The sequence below is a fragment of the Gobius niger genome, assembly GCF_951799975.1.
Source record: "Gobius niger genome assembly, chromosome: 7".
Classification (NCBI taxonomy): Eukaryota; Metazoa; Chordata; class Actinopteri; order Gobiiformes; family Gobiidae; genus Gobius; species Gobius niger.
The window spans coordinates 37,136,813-37,160,112 of NC_136858.1; the positions used below are offsets into that span (position 1 = coordinate 37,136,813).

General features: G+C 38.5%; 1 protein-coding gene across 1 annotated transcript; it reads left to right on the top strand.

Annotated features, from left to right (window-relative positions):
• The first annotated feature begins 938 nt into the window (after positions 1-938).
• Positions 939-2,568, top strand: LOC306965934 (E3 ubiquitin-protein ligase TRIM39-like). Its single transcript, XM_079560541.1, has one exon. It carries the CDS (start codon positions 940-942, stop codon positions 2,560-2,562), a length of 1,623 nt encoding a protein of 540 aa, XP_079416667.1. The 5' UTR covers position 939; the 3' UTR covers positions 2,563-2,568.
• Positions 2,569-23,300: the final 20,732 nt, after the last annotated feature.

Sequence of the window (23,300 nt, forward strand, 5' to 3'; positions counted from 1 at the left end):
TCATTTTTTGTCACATTTTTGTCATTTTTTTGTCATTTTTTTGTTACATTTTTGTCATTTTTTCTTCAATTTTTTGTCAATTTCTTGTGACATTTTTGTGACATTTTTGCCACTTTTCCATCAATTTTTCATCACTTTTTTGTCAATGTTTTCTCACTTTTTTGTCACATTTCCATCCTTGTTTTCGTCTCAGTTTTGTTGCTATTTTCACAGCTTTTTTCCAGAAGCTTTTGGATTGTGGTAAAGCCAAACTGGAGAAAATGTGCTCGGTTCAGGTGGGAGTTAAGGGGTAAAATGTTTTCCCCCTAACATCCTTCTATCGTGTCATTTCACTCTGGTCTTGATCTCAGCAGGTGACGTTGATAATTGGCGTCTAAAGCTCGCGGTGCTTTTATGTGTTGCATGATTTGTATTAAATTTTTTATTATCATCGCCATATGCACGCAGCCTATTTGGTACGTAATGTCTTCATCTTCAACTCACTACTGTGCTACAACAGTATACACTCTATATTTATACTATACTATCTATACCAGGGGTCACCAACCTTATTTCAGCTGAGGGCTACTTTAAGAGCATTAAGTTGTTCGAGGGCTACCAGTTAAAAACAAATCCTAAAGACTTAAACGTACACTGTTCACTTATAGGATATTGACCCCATATTATATTAAAATAGCTTTATTTTAAACTCATACTGAGTCACAAGAACCGAAATAACTGTAACTTTAAGAATTAGATTCAAGAAAATGAAGTGTTTTACACTTTAGAAAAAGTCCCAAGGGCTACTGGACATGCCCCAAAGGGCCCCTGGGTGCCCTTTGGCACCACGTTGGTGACCCCTGATCTATACTATAGAGCCATAGAGTAAAGTTCCTGTCAGTTCTGCCTGTGTGACTTCATCGTCGTTCACACTCTTCCTCCTCTGTCCTCAGGTCTCTCATGGCGGCTGCTGTGAGGTCTGAGGAGCAGCTCCTGTGCTCCATCTGTCTGGAGGTGTTTTCAGAGCCGGTCTCCACTCCGTGTGGCCACAACTTCTGCAAAGGCTGCATCACTGAGTCCTGGGACAGCACAGGGGTGTGTCTGTGTCCGCTGTGTAAACGGAGCTACGACACGAGACCCGAGCTGCACATTAACACCTTTATCAAAGAGATCGTATCAGAGTTCAGGCGGCGACAAAAGAATCAATCTATGGAAGATCTCACGCATTTCACAGACGTCCCTTGTGATTATTGCACTGATCCCAAACTGAAGGCTCAGAAGTCCTGCCTGGTCTGTGTGTCCTCGTTCTGTGAGAGCCACCTCCAGCCTCACCTGACGGTGCCGAGGCTCCAGAGCCACCAGCTGATCGAGCCAGTGGACAACTTGGAGGACAGAATGTGTGCACAGCACCAGAAACCTCTGGAGCTCTTCTGCCGCAGTGAAGGCAGCTGCCTCTGCACCATGTGTGCTCTGCTGGAGCACAAGAGCCACGAGTTTGTGTCTCTGAAGGAAGAGTGTGATCGACAGAGGTCCTTTCTGCAGCAGACTCAGGCTGAGAGTCACAATCTGGTGGAGCAGAGGAGGCTGAAGATCCAAGAGACCCGGCTCTGCTTGGAGCTGAGTGAGAAAGTGGTTCAAAGAGAGATGAACACTGGGAAGAAGGCCTTCACTGCTCTCATGCAGTGTGTTCAGAGGAGACAGGACCAGTTTATAGAAAAGCTCAATGAGAAGCAGAGACAGATGCAGAAACAAGCTGAAGCCCTGGTCCAGCAGTTAGAGCAGGAGATCTGTGACCTGGAGCAGAGGAGCACTGAGGCTGAGCAGCTCCAGCGCACTCGAGACCACCTCCACTTTCTCCAGCACTTCAGTGCTCTAACGCCCCCTGCTGGTCTGACGGAGTGGAGCAGCGTGGCCGTTGAGCTGGATACAGGTGAGGGCAGTGTGGCCCAAGCTCTGTCTGAACTGCAAGAGTCTCTCTCTGGAGAATTTGAACAGATGCCTTCAAGACTAGAAGTGTACAAAGCTCAGCAGTTTGCTGTAGACGTCACGCTGGACCCAGACACTGCTCATCCCGTTCTCGTTCTGTCTGAAGATCTGAAACAGGTCCATTGTGGTGATGTGAAGTATAAGCTCCCTGCCTCCCCTCAGAGGTTTTCTAAAAGTCCAAATGTTCTGGGGAAGCAGAGTTTCTCTTCAGGATGTTTTTACTTCGAAGTTCAGGTTAAAGGGAAGACTGAGTGGACTTTAGGTGTGGCCCAAGAGTCTATAAACAGAAAGCGAAGAATCACAGTGAGCCCTGAGAGTGGATTTTGGACCATTTGGTTGAAGAATGGAAACGTGTATGACGCTTGTGCTGACACTTGGATCTCTCTGTCTCTGAAGCGTCCTCCTCAGAAGGTCGGGGTGTTCGTGGACTATGACAATGGTTTGGTCTCTTTTTATGATGTAGATTCTGCTGAAGTCCTCTTCTCCTTCACTGGCTGCTGCTTCAAGGAGAAGCTTCTGCCATACTTCGACCCTTGTGTCAATGCTGGAGGTCAAAACGCCGCTCCTCTGATAATCACTGCAGTCGAGGCCGAGTAGGAACAGTTTTCTGTCCAATATTTCCTTTTGTTTTGAATGTACTTTTTGACCACTTCTCCTTATATTTACTGTGTACTTGTTTTCACTCTTCTCTTTGTTAAAACAGTGAGAGTTTCCTGATCCAGTGATGGAACTATAATGAAGACCACATCTGCTCATGAGCTTGGCTTATTTATATTTTGATTTGATGCCTGATTATTATTAAGTAGTTGCTGAGAGTCTCACCTTTTGATAAAACTATCCAAGCTCATAGTGAGACTGTTAAAAACACCAGTGTCTGCGCACGCTGTGTCTGCATGAGTGTGAATGTGGTTCCTCGATAACTCCACCTTTAACCTCTTAACTCCCACCTGAACATGTTTTCTCCAAATCTAAAAGTTTCTTCAAAACAGCGACAAAAAATGAGAAGAAAATGAGGATGTAAACGCAAAAAACAAAAAAGCGCTAAAAAGTGACAAAAAAAGTGACAAAAACTCAGCAAAAAAGTGACAAAAATCCAGCAAAAAAGTGACAAAAATCCAGCAAAAAAGTGACAAAAATCCAGCAAAAAAATGACAAAAATCCAACAAAAAAGCGACAAAAATCCAGCAAAAAAGTGACAAAAATCCAGCAAAAAAGTGACAAAAATCCAGCAAAAAAGTGACAAAAATCCAGCAAAAAAGTGACAAAAATCCAGCAAAAAAAGTGACAAAAATCCAGCAAAAAAAGACAAAAATCCAGCTAAAAAAAGACTAAAATCCAGCAAAAAAAAGACAAAAATCCAGCAAAAAAGTGACAAAAATCCAGCAAAAAAGTGACAAAAATCCAGCAAAAAAAGACAAAAATCCAGCAAAAAAAAGATAAAAATCCAGCAAAAAAGTGACAAAAATTCAGCAAAAAAAGACAAAAATCCAGCAAAAAAAGACAAAAATCCAGCAAAAAAGTGACAAAAATCCAGCAAAAAAGTGACAAAAATCCAGCAAAAAAGTGACAAAAATCCAGCAAAAAAAGTGACAAAAATCCAGCAAAAAAAGACAAAAATCCAGCAAAAAAAGACAAAAATCCAGCAAAAAAAGACAAAAATCCAGCAAAAAAAAGATAAAAATCCAGCAAAAAAGTGACAAAAATCCAGCAAAAAAAGACAAAAATCCAGCAAAAAAAGACAAAAATCCAGCAAAAAAGTGACAAAAATCCAGCAAAAAAGTGACAAAAATCCAGCAAAAAAAGTGACAAAAATCCAGCAAAAAAAGTGACAAAAATCCAGCAAAAAAAAGACTAAAATCCAGCAAAAAAAAGACAAAAATCCAGCAAAAAAGTGACAAAAATCCAGCAAAAAAGTGACAAAAATCCAGCAAAAAAAGACAAAAATCCAGCAAAAAAAAGATAAAAATCCAGCAAAAAAGTGACAAAAATCCAGCAAAAAAAGACAAAAATCCAGCAAAAAAAGACAAAAATCCAGCAAAAAAGTGACAAAAATCCAGCAAAAAAGTGACAAAAATCCAGCAAAAAAAGTGACAAAAATCCAGCAAAAAAAGACAAAAATCCAGCAAAAAAAAGACTAAAATCCAGCAAAAAAAAGACAAAAATCCAGCAAAAAAGTGACAAAAATCCAGCAAAAAAGTGACAAAAATCCAGCAAAAAAAGACAAAAATCCAGCAAAAAAAAGATAAAAATCCAGCAAAAAAGTGACAAAAATCCAGCAAAAAAAGACAAAAATCCAGCAAAAAAAGACAAAAATCCAGCAAAAAAGTGACAAAAATCCAGCAAAAAAAGACAAAAATCCAGCAAAAAAAGACAAAAATCCAGCAAAAAAGTGACAAAAATCCAGCAAAAAAGTGACAAAAATCCAGCAAAAAAGTGACAAAAATCCAACAAAAAAGCGACAAAAATCCAGCAAAAAAGTGACAAAAATCCAGCAAAAAAGTGACAAAAATCCAGCAAAAAAAGACAAAAATCCAGCAAAAAAAGACAAAAATCCAGCAAAAAAGTGACAAAAATCCAGGAAAAAAAAGACAAAAATCTAGCAAAAAAAGTGACAAAAATCCAGCAAAAAAGTGACAAAAATCCAGCAAAAAAAAGATAAAAATCCAGCAAAAAAGTGACAAAAATCCAGCAAAAAAGTGACAAAAATCCAGCAAAAAAAGTGACAAAAGTGCCATAAAAAAGTGACAAAAATCCAGCAAAAAAGTGACAAAAATCCAGCAAAAAAGTGACAAAAATCCAGCAAAAAAACTGACAAAAGTGCCATAAAAAAGTGACAAAAACACATATGGGAAACAAAAAGTGACAACAGTGGCAAAGAGGAGAGAATGCATTTGGTGTTGGCGGGTGGTAAGAGGTTAAGCACAGGTAAAATGGCCTCCAGAGGGCAGCACAGTTCACAACGGTTTCATTGTGAAGAATAAGGAATCTTTTAGGGCCTATTTGAGAGGTCTCTGAGTGCATTTACTGTATGCTCTTGGAGGAAATTGCTTCACACCTGTCGAAATCCCCTGTCATCTCGTTCGCCACCTCTCACCCTCTCCCTCCACACTCGCGGTAATGGCTCCGCCCCTCCCTGTGATCTGTTTAACTGCTGTAAACCGCACTGACAGCTGCTCATGGAATCGTCTGTTCGTCCCACACAGCTGCCAACACGTGTGACAGCTGACTGGCCCCTGTGAATACAAACCTGCAGATGTAACACACGTGGGTATCGGCTACAACGTACTTCACAAACACTTTGTACTTGTAAGAAGGGGAAACTCATTACTTGAAATATATCAATGCTCTGTTTTTGTGAAATGTTTAGTTAGTCTTTCCACCGCTTATGAATGACAAAAGCTTCATGTTAACCCCTTAACTCCCACCTGAACCGAGCGCATTTTCTCCAGTTTGGCTTTACCCCAGTCCAAAAGCTTCTGGAAAAAAGGTGTGAAAATAGCAGCAAAACTGAGACGAAAACAATGATGAAGATGTCATAAAAATGTCACAAGACGAAAAAATGACGAAAAAATTACTAAAAAATGACAAAAAAAATGGCAAAAAAATGGCAAAAAAAATAACAAAAAATAACAAAAATGTGACAAAAATGTGATAAAAATTTAACAAGAAAATTACAAAAAATTAATGAAAAAATTACAAAAAAAATACAAAAAATGTGACAAAAATGTGATAAAAATTTAACACGAAAATTACAAAAAATTAACGAAAAAATTACCAAAAAAATGTCAAAAAATGTGACAAAAATGTGATACAAATTTGACAAGAAAAATACAAAGATTTGGCGAAAAAAATGACCAAAAAAATGACAAAAAATGACAAAATGTGACAAAAAAATGACAAAAAATGACAAAATGTGACAAAAAAGAAAAGAAAAAAATGACAAAAATGTGACAAAAATGTGATAAAAATTTAACAAGAAAATTACAAAAAATTAACGAAAAAATTACCAAAAAATTACAAAAAATGTGACAAAATGTGACAAAAATGTGACAAAAATGTGATAAAAATTTGACAAGAAAATTACAAAGATTTGACGAAAAAAATGACAAAAAATGACAAAATGTGACAAAAAAGAAAAGAAAAAAAATGACGAAAATTTGACAAAAATGTGATAAAAATTTGACAAGAAAATTACAAAAAATTGACGAAAAAATTACCCAAAAATTACACAAAAAAATGACAAAAAAGTTACAAAAATGAGTTGAATACCCAACAAAAAAATGATGGAAAAAAAATCTGATGCCGTGAGGAAAAAGATCCTCTCGGTTCAGGCGGGAGTTAAGAGGTTAAATGAACAAAATTAAATTGCACTTTCTTGTACCTTACGGCTCCTCTCATTTGTCTGTTGGTTTGGTGTAGCCATAAAGACGAAGTGTTTTGCCTGTTATACGGTATCAGTACAACCAATTCCCTATTATTGTCATTAAATACTTGTCTCCTCTTGATGAAATGTCTTTTTTTTCTACTTAAAGGAACAGGCCACCGTTTTTCCACACTGAGATGTTCTTACCTGAGCTTACACGAGTTGATTCGCAACAGTCTGGACATAATTTTAGTCACATAAAAAGGTTTCTGACTAAAATCGGAAACGCTTTATATTAAGGTGTGCTCATTAAGTATTATTATTCATTCATCAACTAAATTATGACTAAGTAAAAATGAAAAGATGAGACTAACGGTTTGAAAGAGCCTCATTTCATTGAAATTCACTGCCAAAGGAACAAGTCTGGGCTTTATTCATGAGCACAAACATGAAGCAGAGAGGCCTGATTAAATAAGTTCATCATGAATATTATAAACGCAAAGTTGACTAAATTAATTTTTGCGTTAGTCGACTAAATTTACATGCAATTTCAGTCTATTCAAACTAGACTGAAATGGAAGAGAATTGTTTTTATTAAATCTTGTCGAGAATTTAGTGACATTTTCGCCAAAAGACTAAAACTAAATATTAATATGTTTTTAACCTCTTAACTCCCGCCTGAACCGAGAGCATTTTCTCCAGTTCAGCTTTACCCAAATCATGTAGGACAGTGTAGCACCTCATTTGAAAGCTAAGATCTACAAAACTCATCTAAATGGATCTTTTTCCTCACGTCATCAGATTTTTTGGTGGGGGGTTTTCAACTCATTTTTGTAACTTTTTCGTCACTTTTTTTGTCATTTTTTCGTCACTTATTTGTCTTTTTTTGTCTTTTTTTGTCACATGTTAGTCACTTTTTTGACACATTTTTGTCATTTTTTCGTCACTTTTTTGTCTTTTTATGTAATTTTTTTGTCACACTTTTGTCATTTTTTCGTAATTTTTCGTCACTTTTTTGTCACATTTTTATCATTTTTTCGTCACTTTTTTGTCACATTTTTGTCATTTTTTCGTCACATTTTAGTCTTTTTTTTGTCTTTTTTTGTCACATTTTAGTCACTTTTTTGACACATTTTTGTCATTTTTTCGTCATTTTTTCATCACTTTTTTGTCATTTTTTCGGAATTTTTCGTCACTTTTTTGTCACATTTTTGTCATTTTTTCGTCACTTTTTTGTCATTTTTTTTGTCATTTTTCGTCACTTTTTTCACATTTTTGTCATTTTTTCGGAATTTTTCGTCACTTTTTTGTCACATTTTTGTCATTTTTTCGTCACTTTTTTGTCATTTTTTTTGTCATTTTTCGTCACTTTTTTCACATTTTTGTCATTTTTTCGGAATTTTTCGTCACTTTTTTCACATTTTTGTCATTTTTTCGTCACATTTTTGTCTTTTTTTCGTCACATTTATTGTCAAAGTTTTCTCACTTTTTTGTCACATTTCCATCCTTGTTTTCGTCTCTGTTTTGTTGCTATTTTCACCCCTTTTTTCCAGAAGCTTTTGGATTGGGGTAAAGCCAAACTAGAGAACATGTGCTCGGTTCAGGTGGGAGTTAAGGGGTCATTGGGCTAATTAAAATATCAAACCTCTCATTTCTCCCTTGTGTTCATTTCAGGAGTTTGCTGCTTAAACAGTCTTGCTTGTAGAAATTAGCTTTAATAGGGCTTGAAATGCCTCATTGGTGCATTTGTGATTATTTTGAACAAAGAAAATCTTATCAAGCAAATCTGCTAAAGTAAAAGGCCAGAAAGGTCGTGCTAAAAGCCATTCAACAAAGATATTCATGTGTGACCTTTCTTTTAGTTTCTTTTTTAGGCAGTGTGTACAAACTCAGCACAAATAAACCCCACGTCTCCACCATCAAGGCAAGTTTATTTGTAGAGCACAGTTCACACACAAGGCAATTCATAGTGTTGCATAAATACAAGAAGAAAGCAAATAGAATCAATAAAAACATCAACATAAAATTAATCAATTACAGTAAAAGGCGAGAGTGCAGATAAAATACTTTCAGTCATATTCACGAGCAAAAAGAACCTGAGGCCTGTCTCACGTCCTCATGAAGAATGTTCCAGATTTTAGCTGCATGAAACTGAAACTCAGTTTTGTCTGCATCATTCATCACATCAAGATCTCCCATTGTCTCGTCCAGACTCCAGAACTTTGTCCTGTTTCTGCCAAAGAATTGTCTGTAAACCTCATGATGAAACAGCCCCATGACAATCATTGAGACTGATCAGAGCTGAGATTGTGATTTCAATTAAATTTTCATTATTGCATTTTGATGAATGGCTCAGGGCGGTCCTAAGTGTCATAACCTTGTGAAATCATTATTGGATGTTTAATATTTAAATCCATAGCTCATGATGTCATGAGGATATGGATTTAATAAGGGACATTTTAAGGGCGTTTTGTATTTGATATATGGTGCAGTTTTCTATTTTTTTTTTCTTCCACTTATTTATTTAGAGATATCTCTAGAGAGATGGAGCTCTAGTTCTCCTAAACTTTACCAAACATTAGTTAACCTCTTACCACCCGCCTAAACCAAATGCATTCTGTCCTCTTTTGGCTGTTAGGTCTGTGTAACACCTCATTTGAAAGCAAAGACCCACAAAACTGACTTTTTTCCTCGCGTTGTTGCTGTGTTGTGTCACCTTTTGTATGTTTTTTTTTTTTTTCATTTTTGTCACATTTTTGTTGAATTTTTGTCACTTTTTTCACATTTTTGTTGAATTTTTGTTGAATTTTTGTCACATTTTCGTCACATTTTTGTTACATTTTTTTTCACATTTTTGTTGAATTTTTGTCACATTTTTGTTGAATTTTTGTCACATTTTTTTCCACATTTTTTTCTCATTTTTGTTGAATTTTTGTCAAATTTTTTGTCAAGTTTTTGTTGAATTTTTGTCACATTTTTGTTGAATTTTTGTCACATTTTTTTCCACATTTTTGTCAAATTTTTGTCAAATTTTTGTTGAGTTTTTGTCACTTTTTGTTGAATTTAAAAAAAAAAGTTTTTTCCTCGCGTTGTGTCACCTTTTGTATGTTTTTCTTTTTTCATTTTTGTCACATTTTTGTTGAATTTTTGTCACTGTGACACCCCCTCATCCTCTCCTTTACCTGTGGGCGGGGGTGATGAGCGCTCCGTGCGCACGATCCTGCCGCGCGCGCTACTAATCATGTTTATGTCAGCAGGCTGTGTAGCGTGGAGGTGATTGGCTGCGGTTAAGGCCGCGGCCCTTTAAGGACGGCGGAGGTGGAGTGGCCGGTCTCTTCCTCCTTGTCGGCTCCTGGGACACGTCTCCTCGCCCAGGATGCTGGGCCACGCCAGCCATGCTGCCCATTCATGAGCTCTCTGTTATTCATTGCAATAAAGCCACAACCCTGTGGGGGTAAAACCCGTATCCTGTGTCCTGCTCCCTCTTTTGTTGCGGCCTCACGAGCCGGGTCGTAACTGTTTCATTCTGTTCCGTTTACTCAGTCTTAAACCATACAGAATGGACGTAATCGTTTGTAATCTCAACTTTATTTGTAGACATGCTGGAACACACGTACATGCTACTGCAGCCTGCTCTTAGACCCCGGTGTCACATTCAAAGTGGTCCCCCTAGGAACATAACAGTAACATTGCTATTGACACATCCTTTCTCTTTTTTTTTTTTTTTTCAGCTTACTTCAACCAAAATTTACATGTTCTTTTTTTTTTTTTTACATTACAGTGCAACAGCAGTCAGGAATCAAACAGTAAACAATCTTCACTTCACAGTCTTTCAGATATGCAGGTGTTTTAACCTGACGACCCGACCTAGTAACCGTGGTATCACCAGCTTTCTCAGTGGTTACTACCATCTGTGCTTTGGTCAAAGTCTCTGTTTGAGTGGGTGGAGTAGGTGGGCTGTGGTTGTGCCTGAGATGGCGACGATTACGCCTCAGGACGCTACCTGACTCCAGCTCAACCTCGTACGATCTTGGGCTCACCGTCTTGAGTACTTTTGCAACTTTCCAGGTTTTGCAAGGATCGAACGGTTGGACTCGCACACTGTCCCCTGGTTTGAGACAGTCCAAGTCCTTTGCTGTACGGTTGTAGTATTTCTCCTGTCTGTGTTTGTTGTTGATAAGTCCTTGTTCGTTGTTAGTCACTTCTGGCTCCAACAGTGACTCTTTTGTAGGCAGAAGCGTCCGGGTTCTCCTACTCAAAAGTCTCTGGGCTAGGCTTGTGTCAAGACCTTGGCTTGGAGTATTTCGATGATCCAGTATAGCCAAGTATGGGTCTCGTCCTGCAGCTGCGGCTTTCTGCATGAGCCGTTTTGCTGTTTTGACTGCAGACTTAGCTTTTCCGTTGCTTTGTGGGTATCCCGGTGAAGATGTTCGATGCTCGAATTCCCACTTTTCACTGAACTTTTTAAACTCCTGTGACAAATACTGCGGTCCATTATCGGAAATCAGCACATCCGGTATTCCTTGACGAGCGAAATGTGCTTTCAGCTTGTGGATCACTGTGGTGCTCTTGGTGTCTGGGAGATAGTCGACTTCCCAGAAGTTTGAATAATAGTCCACAGTTACCATGTAGTCCTTGTTATGCCATGAAAACAGATCACTTCCTACTTTGGACCACGGTCTGTAGGAAACATCATGGGGCTGTAAAGTCTCTTTTTGTTGTTTGGGGTCAACTGACCTGCAGATGTCACATTTGGATATGAAAGTCTTTATCTGTTCATTCATGCCCTGCCAGTACACACACTCACGTGCTCGTCTGAGGCATCCTTCGACTCCCAGGTGTGATGAGTGTATACGGCAGGTGAGGTCGGCTCTGAGCGTGTCAGGGATAACTGCTCTTTCTCTCCTGAACACAATGCCATCCTGGAAGCTCAGCTCGTCCTGAAATGCAAAATAATGTTGTATGTCCAGAGTAATGTCTCTTTTGTGCTTAGGCCAACCTTTTTTGATCAGCTCTATCACTCTTTGTAACTTTGCGTCCCCTCTTGTCGCATCCCGGATTGCGGACAGTCTCTCTGCAGAAATCGGTAGGTAGGTTAACATGTTAACAGTCTCTAGTTCAGACTCTGTGTCGCCCTGCGTACTGTCAGATAAGTATGCTCTGCTCAGCGTGTCTGCCAACAGCATGTCTCTACCTGGTACGTAAGTCACGTCAATGTCATATTTCTGCAGCCTGAGTAACATTCTCTGTAGTCTCTTTGGCGCACTAAATAGTGGCTTTCTCACTATATTCTCAAGGGGTTTATGGTCACTCTGCACTGTCACCTTTCTACCATATGTATACTGGTGGAACTTTTCCATCCCAAAAACAATGGCTAAACATTCCTTTTCTATTTGGGCGTAACCCCTTTCGGTGGGAGTTAGCGCTCTGCTCGTGAAGGCTACAGGTTTACCTTTCTGAGTCAGGGCAGCACCTAGACCTGTCTCTGAAGCATCACACTGCAGCGTTAACTCCTCGGACTGGTCATAGTATTTCAGTAGCGGTGCGTCACTTATTTTGTCTTTCAGTCTGTTAAAAGCTGTCTCTTGCACCTCAGTCCACTCCCACATATAGTCCTTGTGTGTAAGTTGTCTCAAAACTTCACAGTCATCTGAAAGGTGAGCACAAAACTTTGACAAGTAGTTCAGCATCCCTACAAGTCTCTGTACACCTTTAACGTCTGTGGGCCTGGGCAAGTCTTTAATCGCCCGTACCTTCTCCGGGTCAATCCGAAGGCCCTCTGAAGTTAGTAAATGTCCAATGTAAGGGACTGACTCTCTCTTTAGCTTAAACTTGTCTGCATTCAACCTAATGTCCTTTTGCCTGCATCTCAGAAGAAAATGTCTCAGATTCTCATTGTGTCTCTCATTTGCCTTTTCCTGTGTGTCTCCCTCACCTGTGATAAGTATATCATCTGCGATGACATAGGCCCCTGGCAAACCCTCCAGTGCCTGCATCAGCTTCCTTTGGAAGATTTCTGGAGCTGGGCTGATACCCATAGGCATCCTGAGCCATCGGTACCGCCCAAACGGGGTCGAAAACGTGGTGAGATAGCTTGACTCCTCGTCCAGCTTAACATACCAAAACCCATGTTTTACTTCACAAACTGTGAATACCTTGGCCTTTGAGAGTTCCGGTAAGATGTCATCGATAGTGGGTAGAGGGAAATGACTCCTCTTCAGCGCCTTGTTCAGTGGTTTGGGCTCAATGCAGATCCTTGGCTTTCCATTTGGCTTAGTCACCGACACCATGCTGCTTATCCAGTCTGTACTGCGCTCAACTGGTGCAATGATGCCTCTCTTCTCCAAGTCTTTAAGCTCTTCCTTGAGCGGTGCCATCAGAGCAACAGGCACTCTGCGCTTCGGGAGTTTCACTGGTGGGACACTTTTGTCTATTTCAATCTTGTACTCTCCTTCGAGGCAGCCTACACCAGTGAAAACATCTCTGAACTCAGTCTGTGAGATCAATAAAGTACCATCTTATCTTATCTTTATCTGGTCCATGTTCGACAGCTGCTCACTTCTTTCTCGTGTATGCTCAGGACACTGCTTTGTCACTATGCTGTCTATTGCCATGATGTTCTCATACTGTACTTTAATCAACTTCATGGCCTCACTAGCTTTTCTCCCAAGCAAGGGGATCCTGTCATCCTGGTCTACCACTTGGAACTCCAGCCTGTACAGCTTTTCATTTCTAGGGTTTCTGAGCGTAACTTTACACTTTCCCAGTGGTTTCAGTCTTGTCTTGTTGTACATCACTAGTACTTTCTCTGTCTTGTCAAGTTGTGTGTCTGGACTTAGCATGTGCACAGGTATCACATTACAAGTAGCGCCACAGTCTATTTGGAAGTCAATCAGCTTTTTGTTCAACACCATACCTGCGAAAAGCTGTTGGTTTTTACAGTGCGCCTCTTCCACTTGGTTAATTGTCTCTTGGTTTTCACACACGTCCGTTATGGTCATGATGTCCTCACATGATCCACTCGACTCTGAGATTGTGTGTATCGGTCTGCTTTTCTTTACTCTCTCCAGCTTGGACTTACATTTTGAAGCAAAATGGTTCTCTTTCCCACACTTCTTACACTTCTTGTCAAAAGCTGGGCATTTATGCTTGTTTTTCTCATGCAGGTTACCACAAAATTTGCAGTCGACCTCCTCCTTCTTGTCTCTCCTTGGACTCCATTTCACTGCATGTATTTCTTCCAGTGTCTTTCCTTGTATTGTTTTGCTGTTTTCTCTTGAGAGTTCTGCAGCTCTGCATATTTGCATGCACTTATCCAGCGTTAAGTTTTCCTCTCTTAGCAGTCTTTCTCTCATAGCAGAGCTATTTGTACCACATACAATGCAATCTCTTATTAATGAGTCTTTTATGTCACCAAAGTTGCATGTGCTGGCCAAAACTCTCAGATCTGTAACATATTTGTCTATATTCTCGTCTTGTCCCTGGTTCCTCACAAAAAACTTGTATCTCTCAACAGTCTCATTAAGTTTTGGATTACAGTGATCATCGAACAGCGCCATCATAGAACTCACTGTCCTCCTGGCTGTCGTCCTGCCACTCTCCTGCGTGGTCAAAAGCTCCCTTCCTCTCTCTCCGAGGAGGTAGTAGAACAACTTTACTTTTGTTGTTTCCTCCGCGCTGGGCAGAGTGAGGTCCGTGTACAATGTGAACTCCTCTTTCCAACTTTTCCATGTCTTCGCCAAGTTGGCAGAGTCCAACACCGGTGTGGGTGGCGGCTTCAGACCTTCCATCTTGAAGTCCACTGCTCTCGGTTCCTCACTGTCACTGTTTGCAGTTGGCCCTGACATCGGCCGTCTCTCGTTCGCGCTCCCGGGCTAGGCTAACAGCTAGCGGCGCTTTTCTTACGTGGCAAAACTCTTCGCCTCGGGTACTTTCATGACCGCTGCCACCATGTTTCATTCTGTTCCGTTTACTCAGTCTTAAACCATACAGAATGGACGTAATCGTTTGTAATCTCAACTTCATTTGTAGACATGCTGGAACACACGTACATGCTACTGCAGCCTGCTCTTAGACCCCGGTGTCACACTCAAAGTGGTCCCCCTAGGAACATAACAGTAACATTGCTATTGACACAGTAACAAGTGGGGGCTCGTCCGGACCTTCTGCTGCGGTCAGTGATGTCTTGTCGTCCTCTAGACATTTTTTGTACAACGTTTTTTTTGTTGTTGTAGGTTGTTTTTGGGGGCGGGGCAGGTACGCTGTTCCCTGTTGCAATCAGCTGGGATTGGGAACATGTGCGGGCTGTTGGACGCGGTGTTTTCATGGGTTTTCCAACATGGAGTGTTTGTTCGCGCTGTGGGTGCTGTGTGTCTCGTGCGCCTGACAAGTCTGTGTTTAGCGGCCAGTGCCCTCTTTTTAGGCTGTGGAAGTGTTGCTGCTTCATGCATCACTTGTTTTTTGTTTTTTGGTCTGCTGTGTAGGTTATGTCCGGCAGTTTGGTGGCTTGGCTGTTTTGGTCGCTCTGTTTGCTCACTGGGGCCGCCTTTCCTTCTCCTAAGGGCTTTATTTTTTTTTTCACATTTTTGTCACATTTTTGTTGATTTTTTGTCACTTTTTTGTTGAAGTTTTGTCACATTTTTGTTGAATTTTTGTTGAATTTTTGTCACATTTTTGTTGAATTTTTGTCACATTTTTGTTGAATTTTTGTCACATTTTTGTTGGATTTTTGTCACATTTTTGTTGGATTTTTGTCACATTTTTGTTGAATTTTTGTCACATTTTTGTTGAATTTTTGTTGAATTTTTGTCACATTTTTGTTGAATTTTTGTTGAATTTTTGTTGAATTTTTGTTGAATTTTTGTTGAATTTTTGTTGAATTTTTGTTGAATTTTTGTTGAATTTTTGTTGAATTTTTGTCACATTTTTGTTGCATTTTTGTCACATTTTTGTTGCATTTTTGTCACATTTTTGTTGAATTTTTGTTGAGTTTTTGTTTAATTTTTGTCACATTTTGGTTGAGTTTTTGTCACATTTTGGTTGAGTTTTTGTCACATTTTTGTTGAATTTTTGTTGAATTTTTGTTGATTTTTTGTTGAATTTTTGTTGAATTTTTGTTGAATTTTTGTTGAATTTTTGTCACATTTTTGTTGAATTTTTGTTGAATTTTTGTCACATTTTTGTCACATTTTTGTTGAGTTTTTGTCACATTTTTGTCACATTTTTGTTGAGTTTTTGTCAAATTTTTGTTGAATTTTTGTCACATTTTTGATGGATTTTTGTTGAATTTTTGTCACATTTTTGTCACATTTTTGGTGCTTTTTTCCCAAGAATCTTTTTGATTAGGGTGAAGCCAAACTGGAGAAAATGGGATCCGTTCAGGTGGGAGTTCTCCTAGACTTTACCAAACATTAGTTCACTGAGTTGCAGTTCGACAGCGCCAACAGTATTTTTCCTCCACTCCTCTCAGCATTGTTATGTTTCTGTGTTTTCTAACCGAGGCGTCCCTACAGTATCTGGTCTTTCAAACATTTCCCTTTCCGTTACACCAGGACGGCCTCGGAGCCTCTGAAGCTGCTGCAGACTTTCCCCTCGATCCCAGGTCATCAGCGCTGAAGCTAAAGCTGCGTCTCTGTTCTTTCTGTTTATGCGGCGCTTTGTGAACGAGCCTTGGCAAAGTCGGCCTGTGGCATTCGGATTAAATCGGTGCCAAACCACCAAAAAGTTAGCATTAAAAGCAGGAACATGGAGCTTTGCCTAAAACTATGAAGTTGTAGTAAGTATAGAAACCACTGCCAACCGTTCGCTGTGGATCCGAGGGCGACTTCTGCCATGGGGGCTGGAGCTGCTTTAGATACAGCATGTTGTCTAATCTTGTTAAATTAAATAAATAAATCTTGTTACGCTGACAGCTCTGTTGATGCGAGCCATTCAAATGTGTTGGCGTCAATGTCCATGAGCCCTTGGGTGTTTTGTGCAGCTGGTCAGTGTGTGGTCTACAGTCTGTGATGGATCTCCACATTCACACTGGACACTGTGAGACCCGAGCGCTGCATTGTCTCCTGACGACACCAGGCCAATGGATGCACTTTTTAACTGCGTTTTAGAATCAAATCCTGGATGGCCACGTTTTGTCACATTTTTGTCATTTTTTTGGTCATTTTTGAAATTTTTTATCACATTTTTGTCATTTTTTTGTCGTTTTTTTTGTCAATTTTTTATCAAAATTTTATATTTTTTTTGTCACATTTTTGTATTTTTTTGTCACGTTTTTGTCAATTTTTTGTAATTTTTTCATCATTTTTTTAAATCAATTTTTTGTCATTTTTTGTCACATTTTTGTCACTTTTTGTCACATTTTTGTAATTTTTTTGTAATTTTTTCATCAATTTTTAAAATCAATTTTTTGTCATTTTTTTGTCATTTTTTCATCATTTTTTTACATCAATTTTTTGTCACATTTTTGTCACTTTTTGTCACATTTTTTGTCAATTTTTTGAAATTTTTTCATCAATTTTTTAAATCATTTTTTTGTCACATTTTTGTCACTTTTTGTCACGTTTTTGTCAATTTTTTGTAATTTTTTTCATCCATTTTTTCATCAATTTTTTGTCATTTTTTTGTCAATTTTTTATCAAAATTTTATAATTTTTTTGTCACATTTTTGTCAATTTTTTGTAATTTTTCTATCAATTTTTTGTCATTTTTTTGTCAATTTTTTATCAAATTTTTATAATTTTTTTGTCACATTTTTGTATTTTTTTGTCACATTTTTGTCAATTTTTTGTTATTTTTTCATCAATTTTTTAAATCATTTTTTTGTCATTTTTTTGTCACATTTTTGTCACTTTTTGTCACATTTTTGTCACTTTTTTGTCACATTTCCATCATTGTTTTCGTCTCAGTTTTGTTGCTATTTTCAAACCTTTTTTCCAGAAGCTTTTGGACTGGGGTGAAGCCAAACTGGAGAAAATGTGCTCGGTTCAGGTGGAAGTTAAGGGGTTAAGCTCGCCTGTGACTTACCCATCACTATAATATTAAAATTGTGTGTTTCATGATCATGAGTTACATCATAACTCATCGCATTTATAATTATCTTAAACCCATTCATTATGTCGCCATGGGGAGATTAGAAAAGACCTTGGAATATAAGCCTTGTGTCACCGTGTCATAACTCTGCTGGATAATCAGTGTTTTCCTGCAGCCTTGTCTGGCAGCCTCGTCCCCCCCTCACAGTAACTCCATGTTATGTGTGAAAGCAGCAGCTCTGACAGGGTGTGTATATCAGAGCAGAGGCTGGGGACAGTAGGAAGAGAAATGTTCCTGACAAGTGTCGACACCTGAGCTATTTCAGCACAAAAAAAACCCAAACAAACACATAAAGCAGGAATTCCTGAAGTCTGAAGTGTTGCAGAGTCTCATGAGCCAAACATGTTACACAGAAAAAACAATCATTCACTCCAGGGCTGGACTGGCCATCGGGAGATTCGGGAGTTTTCCCGGTGGGCCGACGTACTTTTGGGCCGGTCAGATCGAGATATGGCCCGTTACACCTTTCACCGGCCCACAATTAGCGGGAAAAGCCATTCGATTATCTATCTTTACATAGATGCAATTACACAACTCCTCCAGTAGAGAATCACATTTTCGGTCATTGTCTTTGGTCATTTTTTGGTCATTTTTAAAAAAAAATTTTTTTGTCATTTTTTTTTTTTTGTCAATTTTTTTTATCAAATTTTTGTCATTTTTTTTCCACATTTTTTCACTTTTTCGTCAATTTTTTTAAATCAGTTTTTGTCATTTTTTTGTCACATTGTTGTAATTTTTTTGTCAAATCTTTCTCACATTTTTGTCATTTTTTAGTCATTTTTCTGTGACATTTTTTTTCACTTTTTCGTCAATTTTTCATCAGTTTTTGTAATTTTTTCGTCACATTTTTGTAATTTTTTTGTCAAATTTTCTCACATTTTTGTCATTTTTTTTTAATTTTTTAGTCAAATTTGTATCCATTTTTTTGTCATTTTTTTCACTTTGTCGTCAATTTTTCATCAGTTTTTGTCATTTTTTTGTCACATTTTTGTAATTATTTTGTCAACATTTTTTCACATATTTGTCATTTTTTTGTCATTTTTTTGTGACATTTTTGCCACTTTTTCAACAATTTTTCGTCACGTTTTTGTCAACGTTTTCTCACTTTTTTTGTCACATTTCCATCATTGTTTTCGCCAGTCCAGGGCTGGACTGGCCATCGGGAGATTCGGGAGTTTTCCCGGTGGGCCGACATACTTTTGGGCCGGTCAGATCGAGATAAGGCCCGTTATACCTTTCACCGGCCCAAAATTAGCGGGGAAAAGCCATTTGATTATCTATCTTTACATAGATGCAATTACACAACTCCTCCAGTAGAGAATTTTTGTCACATTTTTTGTCATTTTTGTCAATTTTTTTTTTTTTTACATTTTTGTCAAATTTTTATCAATTTTTTGTCATTTTTTTTTGTCATTTTTGTCAATTTGTTAGAAATTTATTTTTGAAATTTTTTATCAATTTTTTGTCATTTTTTTCACTTTTTTTTTCACTTTGTCGTCAATTTTTCATCAGTTTTTGTAATTTTTTTGTCACATTTTTGTAATTTTTTTGTCAACATTTTCTCACATATTTGTCTTTTTTTTTTTTTTTTTTGTCATTTTTGTCAATTATTATTTTTTTTATTTTTTTTTAAATTTTTATCATTTTTTCACATTTTTTTCTCCACTTTTTCGTCAATTTTTCATCAGTTTTTGTAATTTTTTTGTCACATTTTTGTAATTTTTTTGTCAACATTTTCTCACACATTTGTCATTTTTTGGTCATTTTTTGTGTGACATTTTTGCCACTTTTTCAACAATTTTTCGTCACGTTTTTGTCAACGTTTTCTCACTTTTTTTGTCTCATTTCCATCATTGTTTTCGTCTCAGTTTTGTTGCTATTTTCACCTGAAAAAGTGGCAAAAATTCACAAATCCCTGATGAAAAAGGCGTTCAGGGAGCAAAACTGTCACTGTAACAGAATTAAATGCTCCTGCTTTTACAATATACCAGGGCTGGACCGGCCATCGGGAGATTCGGGAGTTTTCCCGGTGGGCCGACGGACTTTTGGGCCGGTCAGATCAAGATAAGGCCCGTTATACCTTACACCGACCCACAATTAGCGGGAAAAGCCATTAGAATCTTAATCTTTACATAGATGCAATTGCACAACTCCTCCACTAGAGGGATGTGACGCGTTTTATCCCCCTCTGGTGGCCTTTCTTGAGTCATGGTTCACAGATAATCTGGTATAATGAGCTATGGGCCTCTGGGACATAACACTCATGCCCCTCACACTGCGAATATAAGAGGAAATAGTTTATTGTAACTCCCTCCAGGACCCACAGAACCTCAGACCTCTGTTTTTTTTATACATTTTAGACAAATGTTTGCAAAGAAGTGCATGCTGGGAGTTGTCAGGTGACTCCGTCTTGCCCCTCGTCGTCAGAGCAGTTTGGAATCTTCTAGTTTCCATTGAAAGGATTTACAATGTTTGGCCTTTTTGGGACTTCTGTTCTCACTCCACAGTTCTCTGACTCTGCTCAAACCACTTCACGGGGGCGGTGCCTCATGCCTCTGTGTCCTACTGAGCTGCCGTCATGGATTCTCTCGTGATTCTCTATAAATAAAGAGAAAAAAAGGGGGGAATAAGTTGCTGTGTAATGAAGCTATGGCCATTGTTTTGCTCTGCTGAGAAAAGCCACTGGAGAAGATTACTCAAAGATGCGCGAGCTGTGGCATAGCGAGGGCACCAAGGGGCCCCAAGCAAGAAGCCCTCTGGTGGCCGCTCAGTGTACTGCGCACTGGGAAAGAGGATGGCTGTGTCCGAATGTCCGCACTATTCCCTATATAGTGACTATATAGTGGTCACATGTTGTAGGGGTGTCCGAATGTCCAGAGAGAAAAAAGTAGTCCACTCGAAATTTCCCACAATGCATCTGGAAAAGTAGTGAGCATCGATGGTCACTAAACGGGTCAATATAGACCACAATGCATTGCGAGAGTGGGAGAAGAGCCTGACAGAGACAGGTCTTTGAACTAAACACGACTGAAGTAAATCAGCTGTTTCAGTCGAGTGTTTTTCTCATGAATAAACGACCTAAATATAAACGGTTACGATGAAAAGATGCTAACGTTAGCCGCTAACCTTTAGCTGGAGCTGTTAAATGACCGACAGCTTCATGCTAACGTTAGCTGCTTACCTTTAGCTAGAGCTGTTAAATGACCGATAGCTTCTTCTCGAATAATCAGAGCCATTCATGTAAAATCCATGTGAAGTAAAAGCGTATCTGACTCGGATTAATCCATAAATATTATCACTGTCTCATGAGTCTGGTTGGTTTTTATCACAGAAATACTTTATTCCCGGAGTTTCACGAACTTTTATCAGATGTAGTCTCTCAATCTGCTGGTGCTTCGGACACCGGGCTCTGAGCTCACGCTGGGGTGATATTTTTTCCTTTTTTTTTGATGATAGTAACGCCTGTAAAAGTGCCAAAACAGTTGTTCTGTTTCATAAAATAAACGTTTGTAACAAAAAATAAATTGAGATTAAAAAATAAAAAAAAACATATCTGCAGCCGCTGCGCCTGACGTCACGCAGCTTGGAGAAAGTCGTGTCTTGTGTCCGAATCGCCAACAGAATCAGTGACTCTATAGTCGACTATATAGTGACTATATAGTGCGGCCTATGTAGTGAATGAGGGGTTAGGGAATAATGTGGACATTCGGATACACCCGATGTCTTTGGGCAGGAGCGGGTCACCTGACAACTCCCATGATGCCGTTCTCTGCATAGGTTTCCCTCAGAACAGAAGGCTGAGCTTATTTAGGTCATGAACAGTGTTACAATAAACTCGTTTCACTATTATATAATCTGGGGGAGCCATGAGTAAAAAAGTCTGTCCACGGCTCATAAGTTAACATTAGGGAACCATAACTCACTAAAGCAGCAGCAGGATGGGGATGAACAGCGCCACAGAGCATTGGTGGAGAGATGATGTAACTGCGTCACCAAAATCAATAGGAAGACTGTATATGAAATGTTTACTGCAGGCTGATTGGTTCATGGGACCCTCGACAGTTGGGGGCCCCAGACAGTTGCCTCTGTGCGCGAGTGCCTTGAAACAGCATGTTATTGATGCAAGAACACTGCATCAATAACATGCTGGGGAGTACTATATATTTAACATAACACCCCCCCTTGAAAATGACACGGGATGCATGTACATAAATTGTAAACTGTATTTTAAAATGTACGGTAAATCAATATAAAGTTTGTAACTTCTAGTCATATCGACCTTTTTCAAACTTTGAAAAACACATTTAATATATAAGCTGGAGGTTTCATTTTTGTGTGCGTCAGGTATTATCCATTCATCTCTCAAAGGCACAGCAATCGAAAGTGTAATAAGCCCAAAAGAGTCTCAAAATGCATGAATTCATTGAAACAGACCTGCAGACGCCATTACACCCCCCCTCTCTCCAAATATATAACGTGGTAAGCGTTTCTGGGGCAGTTCAGCGACTTTTCATTCTGGGAAAAAGCTCTCAGCGCTCGAAAATTCAAGCGAAATTCAGTCAATTTTGATTTATGGAGCAATAATCGGCGGAGCTTTAGTGGCTCGCGCCCGGAGCCTCCATAATCAGGTGTTCTGCGGCGAGAAGTCGGCGAATGGACCGGAGACAGACGTCATTAATTCTGCAAAAACCCCAAAAGGGCAGCCGGCGTCGATTGGAACGGTTTATTTTTGGTAATTTAAAGGCGACGTCGAGCAGAAGCAAAGTGGGGCAGTTGTTGTTTGTGAGTCAGCAAATCTCCTCACGCGAAAGTGCTGAAAACGATTGAAAGAGTTAAAGGATTTTCAGGCTGAATGAGTCGCTGGCAAGGCCGTGGGAACCCAGGGTGCTGAGGGCGCTGCAGCACCCCCTGGTGGATAGTTTGTGAACTGCAGGCAATGTCAACCCCTCAACTCCCAACTGAACCGAGCACATTTTCTCCAGCTTTATCCCCAGTCCAAAAGCTTCTGGAAACAAAGGTGTGAAAATAGCAACAAAACTGTGACGAAAACAATGATGGAAATGTGGAAAAAGTGAGAAAACATTGACGAAAAAGTGACAAAAAAATTACAAAAAAATTACAAAAATGGACAAAAAATTGAGAAAAAATGGACGAAAAAGTGACAAGAATTTGACAAAAAAATGCGAATAATTTGACCATAAAGTGACAAAAATTTGACGAAAAATTGAGAAAAAATTGACGAAAAAGTAACATAAATTTGACAAAAAAATTTGAATAATTTGCCGAAAAAGTGACAAAAAAAATGACAAAAATGGACAAAAAAGTGAGAAAAAATGGACGAAAAATTGAGAAAAAATGGACGAAAAAGTGACAAAAATTTGACGAAAAATGACAAAAATGGACAAAAAAGTGAGGAAAAAATGGACGAAAAATGGAGAAAAAATGGACGAAAAGGTGACAAGAATTTGACCATAAAATGCGAATAATTTGACGAAAAAGTGACAAAAAAATATAAAAAAATGGACAAAAAAGTGACAAAAATTTGACGAAAAAGTGACAAAAAATTGAAAGAAAGATTTGAATAATTTGACGAAAAAGTGACAAGAAAATTACAAAAAAATTACAAAAATGGACAAAAAAGTGAGAAAAAATTGACGAAAAATTGAGAAAAAATTGACGAAAAAGTGACAAGAATTTGACCATAAAATGCGAATAATTTGACGAAAAAGGGACAAAAAATTTACAAAAAAATAACAAAAAGTGACAAGAATTTGACAAAAAAATGAGAAAAAATGGACGAAAAAGTGACAAAAATTTGACAAAAAAATTTGAATAATTTGCCGAAAAAGTGACAAAAAAATGACAAAAATGGACAAAAAAGTGA